Source organism: Eutrigla gurnardus, assembly GCF_963514095.1.
Source record: "Eutrigla gurnardus genome assembly, chromosome: 4".
NCBI classification, from domain to species: Eukaryota; Metazoa; Chordata; class Actinopteri; order Perciformes; family Triglidae; genus Eutrigla; species Eutrigla gurnardus.
The window spans coordinates 2,459,703-2,475,548 of record NC_139918.1 but is presented as its reverse complement, the minus strand read 5'-3'; the positions used below and the strand labels follow the sequence as shown (position 1 = coordinate 2,475,548).

General features: G+C 46.0%; 1 protein-coding gene across 3 annotated transcripts; it reads left to right on the top strand.

The window, feature by feature from the left end:
* Nucleotides 1-8,320: 8,320 nt before the first annotated feature.
* coa1 (cytochrome C oxidase assembly factor 1) lies at nt 8,321-15,797 on the top strand. Of its 3 annotated transcripts, none has more exons than XM_084008519.1 (5): nt 8,321-8,587; nt 9,489-9,603; nt 11,157-11,308; nt 13,248-13,324; nt 13,986-15,797. In XM_084008519.1, exons 2-5 carry the CDS (start codon nt 9,510-9,512, stop codon nt 14,113-14,115), a joined length of 453 nt encoding a protein of 150 aa, XP_083864645.1. In that variant the 5' UTR covers nt 8,321-8,587; nt 9,489-9,509; the 3' UTR covers nt 14,116-15,797. The 3 variants fall into 3 exon arrangements, with proteins under 3 accessions (XP_083864645.1, XP_083864646.1, XP_083864644.1); XM_084008520.1 differs by having other exon boundaries at nt 9,471-9,603; XM_084008518.1 differs by having other exon boundaries at nt 9,377-9,603.
* The last annotated feature ends 49 nt before the right edge of the window (nt 15,798-15,846 follow it).

Here is a 15,846-nt window from a genome sequence, read left to right as displayed (position 1 = left end):
TCCCAACTTAACGCGCCTTAAACATGAGGGCATTTAACCCATTTCAATGAGCAGAGCTGGGATTGGTGATGTCCTGAAAGCTCCACAACAGAGTCTCAATGCCTTAGCCTGCAGAGTGTCTAACTTCCTTAACACCGACTGGGCTGCAGAACCATAAACAAAGCACCCATAAACAATTGAAGATCTTATCATTGCCTGATATACTAAATACATAGACCCCCTCTCAGCCCCCCAGTCACAACCGGCCAGACTTCTCATTATATTTACTTCTCATTATATTTAACACCCTGTCATTTGAAAGGTATGGTACCACTGGTGGGGGTTTTATGGGGGTCCAAAAACCCTCCCGGGCAGAGGTGACTCTTTGAACCCCATATTTGGACCCCCAAATGACCACGTGGGCACTTGATGATCCTAACGGGATTTATACCAGATAAAGATGCATATTTGTTCTTTCTTTTAAAATAAAACCTTTGACTATGAAGCTCCATAATATGAATTTTATTCTTTATAATGCACCATTTTGGATTTTTTTTCCAAAAGTCTGGGATGTAGATCAGGGAGAATTTACTGATGATAAAGCATGAAAATAGTGGAAATAACTTAGTATTATGCTCAGTGATGGCAAACAATTAAATATTTAGACTGCTGGCCATTAATTTCCTGAAAATCACAAATTAACCCCTTAACCCCGATGAAAGAGACCCGCCTGTGACAAGCGACTTGCAGCACGAGCAAGTCTGCAGGCCACTGATGCAAACCATACTCTGACACCAATGGAGATGTTTCAATGGGCAAAAGAAAACATTAAGAACATTACATTCTTCTTTGTTAGTGCAGGTTAGGTCTGATGTCATCCCTGATCCCTGATTGTTGTCACCTGTTGCCCATTATCCCTCTGTGTATTTAAGTCTGCATCTCCCCTTGTCTTGTGCCAGTTCGTCCTTCGTCATGTCAAGATTCCCCGTGATATATTCCCTTGTCGAGTTAAGTTTGTGTTTTTGCGTTCTTTGTTCATTTTGTTTATAGTTTAATTTCATAGCCTGTTTTTCCTCCCGTTGGAGCAGTCTTTTGTTTGTTCGTTTTTATTTTAGAAATAAAGTCTATTTTACTGCCACTGCCCTGCATCTGAGTCCTCCCTCCTTGCCCAAAGCCTGACAGAACGAACTGGCCAGAAAGGACCCAGCAGAGGCAGAGCAGCAGCAACTATGGACTCGGCAGCCTTTTTTTTATGTGGCTCTACCTATGAACTCCGGGAGGTGACTTACCGGCTTCAGTGTCTCCAGGCTGAGCACAGGCATGCTAACGGAGAGGAGGAGAGGCAGTTAGCCCTGGCGAGGGCCAGGGAGCTAGTATCTCCCAGCCCGTGGCTCAGGGGCTCGTTGCCTGCCTGGGTGAAGGGGTTTCTCTCAACCCCTGAACCCCGGCCATCCTCCACAGCCATGCCACCAGCCCAGGCCTCAGCCACAGCCAAGCTACGAGCCCAGGCCTTAGCCACAGCCAAGCTCCCAGCCCAGGCCTTAGCCACAGCCAAGCTCCCAGCCCAGGCCTTAGCCACAACCAAGCTCCCAGCCCATGCCTTAGCCACAGCCAAGCTACCAGCCCATGCCACAGTTCCAGCCATGCTACCAGCCCATGCCACAGTTCCAGCCATGCTACCAGCCCATGCCACAGTTCCAGCCATGCTACCAGCCCATGCCTCAGCCACAGCCAAGCTACCAGCCCAGGCCTCAGCCACAGCCATGCTACCAGCCCAGGCCTCAGCTCCAGCCATGCTACCAGCCCAGGCCTCGGCCACAGCCAAGCAACCGGCCCACGCCTCGGCCACAGCCAAGCAACCGGCCCTCGCCTCGGCCACAGCCAAGCAACCGGCCCACGCCTCGGCCACAGCCAAGCAACCGGCCCACGCCTCGGCCACAGCCAAGCAACCGGCCCACGCCTCGGCCACAGCCAAGCACAGGGGTGCAAACTCATCAGGGATGAAAAAGGTGACAAGGACCCAAACCCCCTCGCGGAATATATATATATATATATATATATATATATATATATATATATACACACACAATATATATATATATATATACACACACATATATATATATATTGCATATGCTTCAATGTTATTCCTCTGCCTCACTGAAGGGGGCTGGCGAGAGCCTGGAAAATGGACTTCCCTTCCAGTGAAGGTATAAATAATGGGAGACCAATGCCAGGGCTAAAAGGTTTGCTTCAAACGACGGAACATAAAATAACTCGATCGACTCCTCACATTGAAAGACAAACTGCTTTGAAAATATTTGGAACCTCAAGAATGGATTTGACTCTGGACGAACGGAATAAATATTAGCAAGGGGAGGTAGGGGGCTTCTCACCCCTCATTCGCTAACATTACATCGATATCAGAGTAAGCCTTTGCTCCGTTGATTTTCCATTATTTATTTTAGGTTTTTTTTTTTAATGTGAAGGTATGGTAGGTACATTTAACGTTGTTTTCTCGCTTAGATTTTTCAAAGGTTCCTGAGAAATAGACACTGTACTATCCGATAACACCGTTATTGTAACCAGCAAAAATGGTTGTGATTTGCGATGCGTATGTCAGCGAACTGTCTGACATTAGCACGTTAGCCTACGTTAGAAAGCCTGATGGTACAGACACACCAACTCCGGCAGCAGACGTCAAGTCAACGGATCCCATTCATTGTCTATGTAGAGCAGGAGCTCCGCATGATGGATACGGCACGTCGAATTGACTGCCCTGTCGCTGTACGTGAATTTGCATAAAGTTCGATGGATTGAACTTTATGCAAATGCCGTCCGTCCAACGCAATGCCGCCGGCTCCAGAAACTTCGTTCAAACTATCAAACTAGGCAGTGTTGATCAAATATGAATCCAGATTCTGTTACTGCACTACACATTTCCCGCCTCAAATGTTTTCAGAAACATGCTATAGCGTGTAGTTTAACTGTAAAATGAGATCGTTTGTGGCCCGGCCGCCATGTTGGAAACGGCAGAGCGAAACTCAAGTCCCGCCCACTTCGCAGGACGTCTATCCAATTGATCCAACTTGAACACAGAACTGCCCACTCGCCGGTGCGTTCGACGGTCCGTTGCGTCGCTGCCGGAGTTGGTGTGTCTGTACCATGACGTTTTTGAAGCGTACCAACGTCACTCCTGTCTAGTACGGCATCAAGGCAGCTACAGACCCGAAGATGACATGATTACACGGGTTGGCCAAACGAACAAGCTTGGAATAAATATTTATGACAGCTTGCGTTCGCCGATTACTTGGACGCCCCCCCCCCCCCCCCCCCCCCCGAAATATTTTTATTGCAGATCTCCATGAATCACACAAATGACCTTTTTCGGAACAAAAACGGCGAATTTCGCCGAAAGGTGACAAGTTTGCATCCCTGCAAGCAACCGGCCCGGTCGACACCTGCCAGCGGCCTTCAGTTGGCGGCCCGTCCGTCACCAGTCCCGGCTGAGGATCGTCCGGCACCAGCCCAGACGGCGGACCGTCCAACGCCTGCTCCCCGCAGTCGTCCGGGAGCCCGCTCGTCGCCCGTTCCTCTTCCGACGGGGGGCCGTCCTACGCCTGCTCCACGCAGCCTTCGGGAGGTCCGCTCGTCGCCCGTTCCTCTTCCGACGGGGGGCCGTCCTACGCCTGCTCCACGCAGCCTTCGGGAGGTCCGCTCGTCGCCCGTTCCTGTTCCGACGGGGGGCCGTCCTACGCCTGCTCCACGCAGCCTTCGGGAGGTCCGCTCGTCGCCCGTTCCTGTTCCGACGGGGGGCCGTCCTACGCCTGCTCCACGCAGCCTTCGGGAGGTCCGCTCGTCGCCCGTTCCTGTTCCGACGGGGGGCCGTCCTACGCCTGCTCCACGCAGCCTTCGGGAGGTCCACGTCGCCTTCCTGAGCGGCCCCGCCCGCTAGGTCGCCCTCATGCCCGGCCTCCTGAGCGGCCTCGCCCGCTGGGTAGCCCTCATGCCCGGCCTCCTGAGCCCCTCCTCCTGGCCCCCTCCACCCGCCCTACGTATCATGGACCTTGGGGACATCTGGGATCCGTCCCTCAAGGGGGGGGTACTGTCACACCGGTGAGGTAATGTCTCGTCTTGGGTTTTTGTCTTGTCATTTCCTGTTTTATTTTGAAAATAACTCCCTTCTCGTTTCAGGTCACTTCCCCTTCCTCATGTGTTCCCTGGTCTGATGTCATCCCTGATCCCTGATTGTCACCTGTTGCCCATTATCCCTCTGTGTATTTAAGTCTGCGTCTCCCCTTGTCTTGTGCGTCCTTCGTCCTTCGTCATGTCAAGATTCCCCGTGATATATTGCCTTGTCGAGTTAAGTTTGTGTTTTTGCGTTCTTTGTTCATTTTGTTTATAGTTTAATTTCATAGCCTGTTTTTCCTCCTGTTGGAGCGGTCTTTTGTTTGTTCGTTTTTATTTTAGAAATAAAGCCTATTTTTACTGCCCTGCATCTGAGTCCTCCCTCCTTGCCCAAAGCCTGACACCCACCCCTCCCCTCTGTGCTCCTCCGAGCTCGAATCGTTCTCCCCTCGCAGCCTCCCACCTCCCTCTTATTTTCCCGCTCAGACCAGCTGCAGCCCGAACTCCGCTTACAGCTCGCGGCAAGAGTTGTGTTTCCACGGACACGGACAACAGGCTGCCGAGGCGCGAGACCAGGCACGAGCTGCTGTATTTTTTTTTTAAAGATTTTTTTCAGGCATAGACGCATTTTATTAGCAGTGGATAGATATGAAAAACAGGAGAGAGAGAGAGAGAGATGTTTTGGTCCGAGAGGCCCAAGTTTCAGCTGTGTTAATTCAGTCAGGCTGAGTTTCCGTTCCGTGTGCCATCCGCCTTTGATCTGACGTCAGATGTGACGGGACAATCTATATAGATATAAATTCACGTGTTGATTCAATGAGTTGCATTAAATAGTGTTTGTTGTGATTATTTATTGCATTTAAATGTGCCTGGAACTGTGTAAACCTGCCTGTGAGGTCTCGGTGACGTGTGCGCACTGCACGCCGTCAGCCAAACTTCCACTCCGCCAGCTGTGATTCGCCTTGAATGAATGGACTTTATTTGCGCCTTGCACCTTACGCCAAGAGTAGACCAGGTTGGAGCTGGCGGGCTTTTGGCGCAGTCTCGGCGAGGCTTTTTGCCACGAAACTTCCGCTACGCCAAGCTGAATCTGTGACGCCTCCCCCTGCTGCGCCGCCACACCCATCTTGGCGCAGGCGATCCACCAAACTGACGGTGCGCAAGGCTGCGCGGGTCGAAACTTGCATTACGCCGGCTCCGCCGCCCTGCGCTGCGCCACGAAACTAGGGCCCACTGTGTTTATGAAAGTTTCGTCGTTCACATTCACAAAACACTGAATATGTTTATCTTCCAAAAAAAACAACAGTCAGAGACACACCCATGTCGTCCTGTGAGCTGGACAGCACAGATAAGACAGACGCTAACTGCCCTCTGATGCTGGAGTGCTGGAGCCATGAGTGCAGGTTGTAGGGGAAGGACACAGGGCGCTGCAGGGTTGACCGCATGTTCTGGACCAGGGGAGTCAGACTAATCTTAGTTCAGGGGCAACATACGGCCAAAATGTATTTCAAGTGGGCCAGATCAGTAAAATCATGGCATAATAACCTATAAATATTGACAACTTCCAATGTTCCCCTTTGTTTTAGTGCAAAAGAAAGGACTACATTCAGAAAATGTTTAAGTTAAATTTAAGGAACACTCTTTTTACAAAACATTTTAACAACCTAACATTTTTTTAATAATAGTATACTCTTTCAGCACTGAAACCTGCTGTGAACCCACCAGACAGGTTTCCCATTCACCTCCGTGAATAAATACGATTATTTATCGTTTTTCTTGAAAAACTCTGTGTTTACTTTTCTATTTTTCGACAAAGCCATTTTGTGTTATGAGAGTGACAGTACAGCCCATCCAAAAAAAAGGCAGCAGCAGAACACATCAATTCAGCCAGAATAGCGAGCCAGGAAGTCAAACGCTGAAAGAAAAATAAAGACATGCGTTATATCTAACGACGTAACTACGTTTGTACATCAAATACTACACCTTCGGTTGTGAAAACCAGTTGCGCCGCCAGCCGGTATCCTGTACGCACTGTGCGTACTTTTTTTGAAGGTGAAAAAAAAATTGATGGTGCTGAACCGGGGCCGGATTGGAAGATTCAGCGGGCTAGATATTTAAATTATGCAAATCAGTGACACCAAACCACGTCTGCCCAAGCAAGTCAGAGCTTTTCTTTCTCTCACACAGTGACCTGGAGAGACGCAGCCGCATTTGAGAGGACGATCGCGCGTGTGTGCGCAATTACGCATAGCGTGTGTTGTCCCCTCTCCACTACACAATACAGCTCGGCTCTAGTCTCGTCACCTCTCTGCTGCTGAGCACTGTGGGCCGAGCCGATGTATGTCTCTCTCCCCGGGCCGGGAGAGTTATCATACCGTACTGTGCGTGTGTGTCCAAGCGTGTGTGTGCGTGCGTGGAGTGCTCACAAGCGTGCGCTTGTGTTTAGGGCGGGGATGGAGGGCACAAAAAACTATTTGCACCGGGGCCTATCACCATGATATACGCTACTGATTTCACTGATACTGAAAACATTCGATTTTGTCTTAAAAAAGTATTTTCCTTTTGTTGTTGTGTTTGCCGTTTTTGTGCTTACATTGAAATTGAATCCTGGCGGCGCCACTGGTGAAAACTGTCTGTTTGTTGTGTTTATGCCACATATGTATTGTATATGCGTGCTGGTCAGCTCCAGCATGGACAGCAAATCTCTGTGGGACATATTTAAGATAGCAGTTACTTTTTTTGAAAAATTGCAGACATCTCTGTAATTTTTACACTGAGCAGAATCATGTAGCGGGCCGGATTAAACCGGTAAGATTAACACCCCTGTTCTAGACCGGTCCCAGAGTATCACACTGGGGCCCTCGACAACACATGGATTGGATTCTTCCTCTGGATTCTGGGTTATTGCAGAAAATAAACTCTGTGGCAAACACAAGTTTCATACTTAGGTTCAGCAAGATAATCTTCCCAAATTAATACCACTTATATGATTTTGAAGCATTATTGCAATCTGCAGAAGTATATAGCAAACATCAGGCTATGACAGACCTATGGTCACAAGAGTGCAAGTATACAAAACAAGGCTGTAAAGGTGGACTCGTCAGAGTGCTGATGCTATGTCATCTCATCAACCGTTTATCAGAAGGAAAGCATCAAAGTTCCTCGGAGGGCAGCAGGCCTATCTACTGACGGATAAATAGTGCAAACAAGCTGATTCATTCCTGGGTTTTAGGACTGTATAACAGCGACTCAGAGTGGAAACAGGTGGCGGGGGCAGCTGGGAAGCATGTTGTTATAGAATGAGCAGAAATGGAATACAATATTCCTAACTATGTTTTCATTAGTGTATAAATGACCAGAGAGTCGTTGGTTTTTCTTTACCTTTGAATAAGTAGTTTCTATCTACAGGGAGTGCATGCTCTTCACAGAGTCCTCCATGTTTCTACAGTAAGTTACCCTGCAGGTTTTCCCCCAGGCAGCAACATTCGCTTCTGAAAAGTGAAGGCCATGATTAAGTGCCTTCTATTCTCTCTACTCGCCATCAGGGGGCGACTCCTGTGGCTGAAAAGAGAAGTCTGATTGGAAAAAATGACCCTTCTCACTTGAAGCCTTCTTCAGCAAGATGTTCATTTACTTCACATTTACCTCATTAGACCAGGTTTTCACAAATAGAATAAAGGTTTCACAAATCAGAAACTGTGTTTTTATGAATCTTCAAGGTCTGTAGATTAATCCAGTCCAGATATGAGAGGTTTAGGCACAGTGGTTTTGGATCTGGACCTGGTCTAATGTGGTCTACATGCTGGAAAAACAGTATAATGTGCCTTTATTGCATTTTCACAAATATAATAAAGGTTTCACAAATCAGAGACTGTGTTTTTATGAATCTTCAGGGTCTGTACATTAATCCAGTCCAGATATGAGAGGTCTAGGCACAGGGGTTTTTGATCTGGACCTGGTCTAATGAGGTCTTGGTATAAAACAAAAACGGCAAAATGTCCCCTTTAGCATTTTCACAAATAAAATAAAAGTTTCACAGATACAATAGTAGGTGTCAGGCAAAGCTGATGTCTTACCTAAAATGTCTAAAAGGTTTTCACATCAAGAAGTGTCACAAAAAACAGTCAATCAGTGGACAAACAGTCGCACTGCACAATGGGTTAATTTCCCCTTAACTTTCCCCTTAAGTGCCGAATCGGAGGCTGGCGAGGTACAGACGCCGCCTGCCAAACATGAGAGGCACCCTCCGGAGTCATAATGGAGCGCACCCACAACCAGTCGTTGACAGTCCGTGTGACGTTTACGGAAGAATACAGAGTCGCCCTTCCGCTGCAACGCAAGGTGCTATGAACGTTTCCAGACTTGTTTCTGCTGAGGACGAACGTGTTAAGTGTTAACGGGTACTGAGCGGCGACACAGCAGCTTGAGATTCAGCAACATAACTGCTCCAGACTGGATCAGCCTCGCGACCCTTCTGAAGGTACTAAAAACTGGTTCGGTTGCCGTGGTGACTCCAGTTCATAGGCTGTTCCCACATTCATGCTGTCCGTATCAAAGCCACAAGCTAAATCCTGGTGTGATACTAGTTTGATATCTTTCTAAAATAATACACATGAGCACCGGCCTGCTGTCTGCCACCACAGCGCCGCCAGGCGACGCTGAACGGGACTGCAGGAGGATATCATATTTATAACCCAAACAACCGATAGACAAACAGAAATGAATAAATACACTGATTGAATGTTTACGATAATATATATTGACGATAATAATACAAATGTTAATTATTAACAATGACATAAAACATGAAAACATCAGAGCTGAAAAATGGTAAAAAGAAAAAGGTAAACGGAATAAATAAATACAGAAACTAAAGAATAAATATAATTTAGATAACAGAGTGATAATTGATAACAGTTCCATCATAAAAAACAACAAAGAAGTACAGCTGGATCTTAGTAGTTTTTTTGAGGCTTCATGTTTATTGATTGATCCATCTGTGTTTTTATACTCAAACGTCAGAGAGCCAACAGCATTAATGCGTTCAACAAATGTTAACTCCACAAAGGAATCATCCTGTGTTAAGATATCATTTTATAATATATGGCGTATATATGCTCTGTTAAGTCTTAACGCTTGCTCTTGTGTGATGCTGGGACTTTAATCTCAATATGTATCCAAGAAACAGAAACAGAATTCACTCTCCAGTGATAAAGAATTTACTCAGGTACTTTCCTTATGAAAACCATTTCATTGCAAATGTTCCCAGTTTCTTGTCAGAAACATCCAGTGTAGGAGTGCTCATTGCCATGAGAGTGACCAGAGGGACCTGTCTGTGGTGGCTGTCTGGATCGTGTCTATAGTGCCTGTCTGTGGTGCAGTGTTACAGGCAGGCAGCAGAGATGAGGGCTTCCACCAGTCAGCTGCAGCAACTCGCCATCTTCACAACCGTGCTGACCGGGACCGGGGTCGGCACCATGTACTATCTGTTGCAGAGTGAGTACCACGAGCTGTCTGTCTGTGTGTGTGTGTGTGTGTGTGTGTGTGTGTGTGTGTGTGTGTGTACACAGAGTCACATAATTCTAAGTATGCAACAGAAGGCGTATTTATTTAGACTCCTCCCTTGCCGAACAAAACCAACAGTGTGTAGTCATTTCATACGATTTGCCTAAATTGTCGGACGTGACAGGGTAAAAAAAAAGAAACAAATGAAATTTGGTCGACATACACTATATTGTCAAAAGTATTCACTCACAAATAATATAAATCAGGTGTTCAATCACTTCCATGGCCACATGTGTATAAAAGCAGCACCTCGGCATGCAGACTGTTTCTACAAACATGTGTGAAAGAATGGGTCGCTCTCGGGAGCTCAGTGAATTCCAGCGTGGTACTGTGATAGGATGTCTATATATATATATATATTATATATATGTAACGGTGTTAGCAAATACTTTATTTTTGTTCAATTATGTTAAACCTGGAAGACAGCCATGGCTATTTTTACTTTATTTTGTTCTTTATGTCATGCACTTTTATTTTGAAATTACGCTTTTAGCTTGAAAGAGCAGTGTTGCACGGTGGGAGATCCAGTGCAGAGAATCCCTCACCACAGGTAACATGGCCTCCTGTTTACAGAGACACATATTAGATCATTAAAATGTCCTATGCCCATTACAAATGGTTTAGCTTTTGGCTAAATATGCACTGTGGTCATATCTATTGTTGAGCACCACTCGTTTTCACATTTCAGTGTAAAAGTGTGTTTGTCAGAGAAAAAAAACGTTTAGCATGTTCGCTGCTAGCTGGGGCTTGTGTCTAACATCGGGAGATGCTGTCTCTAAACAGGTGACCACAAATAAGTGTATGCTGACTGAGAGCTGTGGTTGTGCTTCCAAACTTTATGTTACAGATCCTAGAGAATAAAACTACACTCTACAGCTCCACATCTGATCTCGTGTGAGTCCTTGGTGAAGCAGCAGGCAGGCAGGACAGGGAAGGTCACATATATATATTATATATATATCTCCTGGTACTGTGATAGGATGTATATATATATATTATATATATATATATATATATATATATATATATATATATATATATATATATATATATATATATATATATATATATCCTGGTACTGTGATAGGATGCCACCTGTGCAACAAGTCCAGGTGTGACATATCCTCCCTCCTAAATATGAGCTCCGGCCCTCAGGTGAGCGTTGCTTCTTGCCGGACTGAGAGGCTCCGTGTCTCCTCCATCCCCGACGGCGTCCACATACTTACTTGAAACAGGTCTCTTGAGAATGAGACAACCTGTATAAATAAAGGTGAAATCCGGCTGTGTTTGCACTCTGAGCTTAGCTTGGACCTCCACCTCCCAGTATATTGCCAAGTAACTGCTCTTCTCTTTGACTGAGTTCATTGCCTCATACAAAGAGATGCGAGCTGCTCTCAGTCATGACACTTTCACATCTCAGCTGTTTGCCCTACTTTTAGTTCTCATTTTCTCTTTTGTACCTTTTCTTTCTACTATGCAATTAGAGAAGTTTGCCGAGTCAGACTACCACTCCCTGGCTCTGCAGAAGCTGAAAGCATGTCCTGTTGCCATGGAAAGGCTGGGAGCTCCACCCTTAAAAGTCCACAACATACATCTGACTGACAGAAGCAACCGCATAGATCAGCACACTGCACAGGTACTCTTCATTACAGTCTTATCATTTATTATGTCTTCTACTGGCTTCTGTGTCCAGGAAACAGCACCACACCCTCCGAGTGATTCTCTCTGAGTGATTGGGTGCAGTCGAATAGTCAAAAAATAAGGTCCTAACTCCTATTGCTAACTCCTATTCCTAACTCCTATTCCTAACTCCTATTCCTTGACCTCTGGGGAAAACGTCACGGGGTTAAGGAAAGGCGATAGGAGAACTCAAAAGTACTTAGGAATAGTCGACCGCGGTGTTCAGAGAATCCGACCGGACTTTCACTAAGCTACGTCATTATAACGCGGCCGCTGATGATTGACAGCTGATGATCGGCACCGGTGATTGACGTGCGTCTGCACTGGAGAAACTACAATAATGGACTACAAAAAGCGCATCGTCCACTTCTCCACATGTTGGTTTTATAAACAGCTGGTTCACTGACCGGCTTCAGGTCCAGCAGCTCCTCCTTCCTGTTTGACCGGTTGCTTTATTTACGTTTCATTTGTGGTTTTAGTTTCGTTTCTGTCAAGTTTGTAACATGATTGAAATAAATAAAAAAATACCATTCATTATTATCACTGTTCACACATTTATCATCACTATTCCAATTATATGTCTGCATGAAAGTAACTGTTAAATATGTAAATGCACATATCGTTTGTTTTCATGAACGGCCGAGGTGTGCGGCACTTTAAATGTTGCTCTCGCAAAGAATTGTGGGTCGGCGTAATCCCCTTTCCTTTCGCATAGGAAGGTCCGTTGCATCCTATGCTAAAGGAGCTCTGAAAGGAAGCATTGGAGCTCCTTTCTTTGCATTTAGAGAATTCGAACAGCTCTTATCATGGCGGCCACTTGTTTACTTCCGGGTCACTTCCTCAGTTAGGAACCTTCCTAAGAGAAATAGACTATTCCACTGCAGCCAGTCTCTCTCTCAGTGATTCTCTCTCTTACAGCTTTATTTCATTCATTTTTTTTTTTTTCATTTATTTATTTATTGAGTTGGGACAATGCACATTCATCAACATTGATGCCTTAAGCGTCAGTGTAAATGCGCCGGACTTAGCATAACTGCTAAATTTCAGCCGTAGTCCCAAGGCAGGGTCCTAGGTAACATAGACACAAAAGACTTTAAAACCTCGCAACGACAAATCATACAACGAACAATTACAAAACAGAACACAGACGGACAATATCAAGGCGAAGCAGACACAGACAAAACAAGATAAAACAGACAATTTTAGCCCAGTTACAGAACAATAGACCAAAATCCCCTGGGAACAGGCATCAGATTGAGAACAGTATTTAAGCTATATGGGTACATGTCTGATTTGTTTTTAACCAATGTTTGAGATTCTTTTTAAAAAGTGAGTAGTTGTCGCAGTTTCTGATGTGTGATGGTAACTTGTTCCAGGACTGCGCTCCTCTTACAGAGACGACCATTTGACCAAATTTTGTTCTACGCCTCGGTACATTGCAATCACCTCTAGTTAAGGCTCTGGTTCTTCGTCCTTCATTATTTTTTTTCTGAATGAATTCATTCAGTGGTGGGGGGGCAAGTGCATTTAAAACTTTGAAAATGAGGCAAACATCCATAAAAATCTAATCTTTAAGGTTTTACAGAATTGTTTCTTTCTAAAGAATATTCTTTCTACAGACTATGATGCTATAATCCTAAAACTCTATGTACACCCTTTCACCAGTATGAGATTATTCTGAAAATAAAGACTAAAAATAAATAAATTAAACCATTTCAAAAATAAAATAAATAAAGTCAAATGATTTGGGGGGGGGGGGGGGGGGGGGCTTGGGAACAAGTGAGGGTCGCTCCAGCCCCCTAAAATAGGCCTAACAACGTCACTGATTTGTGGGATTACATGATCTTGTTGTGAAGAGCCAGATTAACCCAGATTAATTTGAATGTGTGTTGCAGATAAAGATCCCTGTGACGGGATCAGAAACTGGAGGCTATCTATATACTTCTTCAATTCGGGACTCTGATACCAACAGGTGAGTCCATTCTGTTCTGTGCAAATGATGAAGATGGATTATAGATGTTTGGAGGAAGATGATACCTCATGAGTGGCCTTTGAGCTACTGTGGACAGTAGACCGGATCCCTCCTGCCTCTTTCACATTTAAAAGGGGTCTGCGGACTCAGCCGGTAGCTGTGGTCCCGTTGAGGACAGACCCACGCTTCCTCGCCACTAGTGTTGAAGTGTTCATTTCATCAGTGATCGGGATGAAACTCCAGGGATGTTGAGATATTGAGAGACGTCACAGACATAGTGACTTCCTGTAAGATCTGTGGGCCAGAGGTTCTCAAACATTATCATTAAATAATGTATATCTACAGCTGGGGACCATTTCCACCACTAAAACAAGCATATCGTGTCCATTACTCCCACCCAGGTTCACTTCGGACCAATAGAAACTTTGCTATGATTGTGACCCCTCATGTCAATCCGTCAATCACACAATCGCACAAGAACTCACACTTCCAGCGGCGGTTGAAATGTGCTGCTTCATCTATGAAACGATGATGAGGGGTCTGTGGAAAATGTTCTCCCCTGTAAGGGGTCCCAAAACGTTTGAAGACCCCTGCTGGAGACTACCTTTGGATTGTCGAGCCTCCCTAAGTGCACCATCCCTGATCTGTGCCTCCCCTGCAGGTGGAGTCTGATGCAGGCGGTCCTGAAGCTCCGGGAGGGCCAGACCATCGACCTGCTGGACCCTCCTCCACCAGCTGCAGCACCAACCCAGGCAGCAGAGCACACGCTGGACACCGGCCGCTGGCACTGAGCCACGCCATGCACCGCTGAGTACAATGAAGGTTGGAGGAGTCGTCCTGCTGCAGCATCTCTAGCAGGAGAGATAGAACCAAAACAATGGTGTTTCTAGCAGCACAGCGGTGTCAGACAGTGGTTCCTCGTGAGAAGCAGCTCTGTGAGTGTCACTGTGCTTCCAACAGCCTGGATCCTTGTGCTATTGATTAAAGAATGTGATGTTGCCGCAGACTTTTTGGATTCATTTCCTTTCATAGAGCCACCGGTCCCGACACGCAGGCCAGGAGAAAACAACTCACACCCCCGTTGATCACTTATCATTCATATTTCTCCTCTGAGGTACTGAGTTCCCCCGAGGATCTACCAGGAGTTATCAGACTGCAGCAGGACTCTCACTGCTCACTTCATTTCCCTCAGAACCACTTATGTTAGATTCCAGTCCGTCCTCACCAGGACCGTCTTTTCTATCTAGCTGACAGACTGCAGGGGGCGTAGTGGTGCAGCCAGGGTCCCGGTTCGATTCTGGTTACCTGTCTGTCTCTACATGTCTCCCTGTGATAGACTGGTTACCTGTCTGTCTCTACATGTCTCCCTGTGATAGACTGGTTACCTGTCTGTCTCTACATGTCTCCCTGTGATAGACTGGTTACCTGTCTGTCTCTACATGTCTCCCTGTGATAGACTGGTTACCTGTCTGTCTCTACATGTCTCCCTGTGATAGACTGGTTACCTGTCTGTCTCTACATGTCAGCCCTGTGATAGACTGGTTACCTGTCTGTCTCTACATGTCAGCCCTGTGATAGACTGGTTACCTGTCTGTCTCTACATGTCTCCCTGTGATAGACTGGTTACCTGTCTGTCTCTACATGTCTCCCTGTGATAGACTGGTTACCTGTCTGTCTCTACATGTCTCCCTGTGATAGACTGGTTACCTGTCTGTCTCTACATGTCTCCCTGTGATAGACTGGTTACCTGTCTGTCTCTACATGTCAGCCCTGTGATAGACTGGTTACCTGTCTGTCTCTACATGTCAGCCCTGTGATAGACTGGTTACCTGTCTGTCTCTACATGTCTCCCTGTGATAGACTGGTTACCTGTCTGTCTCTACATGTCTCCCTGTGATAGACTGGTTACCTGTCTGTCTCTACATGGGTGGTGGGATGGGCTCCAGCCCCCCAGCGACCCTGACCAGGAGAAGGGCTTGATGATGGATATCCATGGCTGATGCAGAGCTCACGCCTTTCTTTCATTCAGACTTTGATTACTTTTTGTTGTCAGGCCTGTGGAATGTATTATTAAAACATTTCAAATGGTTCAGAATGCTGCAGCTAGAATCCTATCTGTCCTTTTATTTTTTAACCTTGCCTTCGTTTGCTCCCTCTCCATCCAACGGTAAGCCTAGAGGGCGATAATATGATGGCAAAGGGTGAAGTCGACCTGCAGCAGTTTGAGTTCACAATAATCAGGTAAAGCGAACTGCAACACGGACTTGTGAATGGTCCGGTTCAGAGGGGTCCGAGTTCTCTTGGAGCAGTCACATATACACAATAAATGCTGACTAGTTTGTTTGTTGGGCTGAAAGGGACCAAGTTTGAAAACACCCTCAGTCTGTCATAGTCGAGCTACATTCTTTAATCAGATCGCTGATTGTGATAAAAATCAACAATTTGAGACTATTATACTTCCGTAAAGTTTTGTTAGTACTAAAGGCATTAATGTTGTTTTTCCAATAACATCCGGCTCTTAG

Bases quoted from the DNA above. Each gene is read 5' to 3' on its own strand.
- coa1 (XM_084008519.1), top strand. From the start codon at position 9,510: ATGAGGGCTTCCACCAGTCAGCTGCAGCAACTCGCCATCTTCACAACC. The intron at 9,604-11,156 runs GTGAGTACCACG...CTATGCAATTAG, and splicing joins CATGTACTATCTGTTGCAGA to AGAAGTTTGCCGAGTCAGAC. The intron at 13,325-13,985 runs GTGAGTCCATTC...CCTCCCCTGCAG, and splicing joins CGGGACTCTGATACCAACAG to GTGGAGTCTGATGCAGGCGG.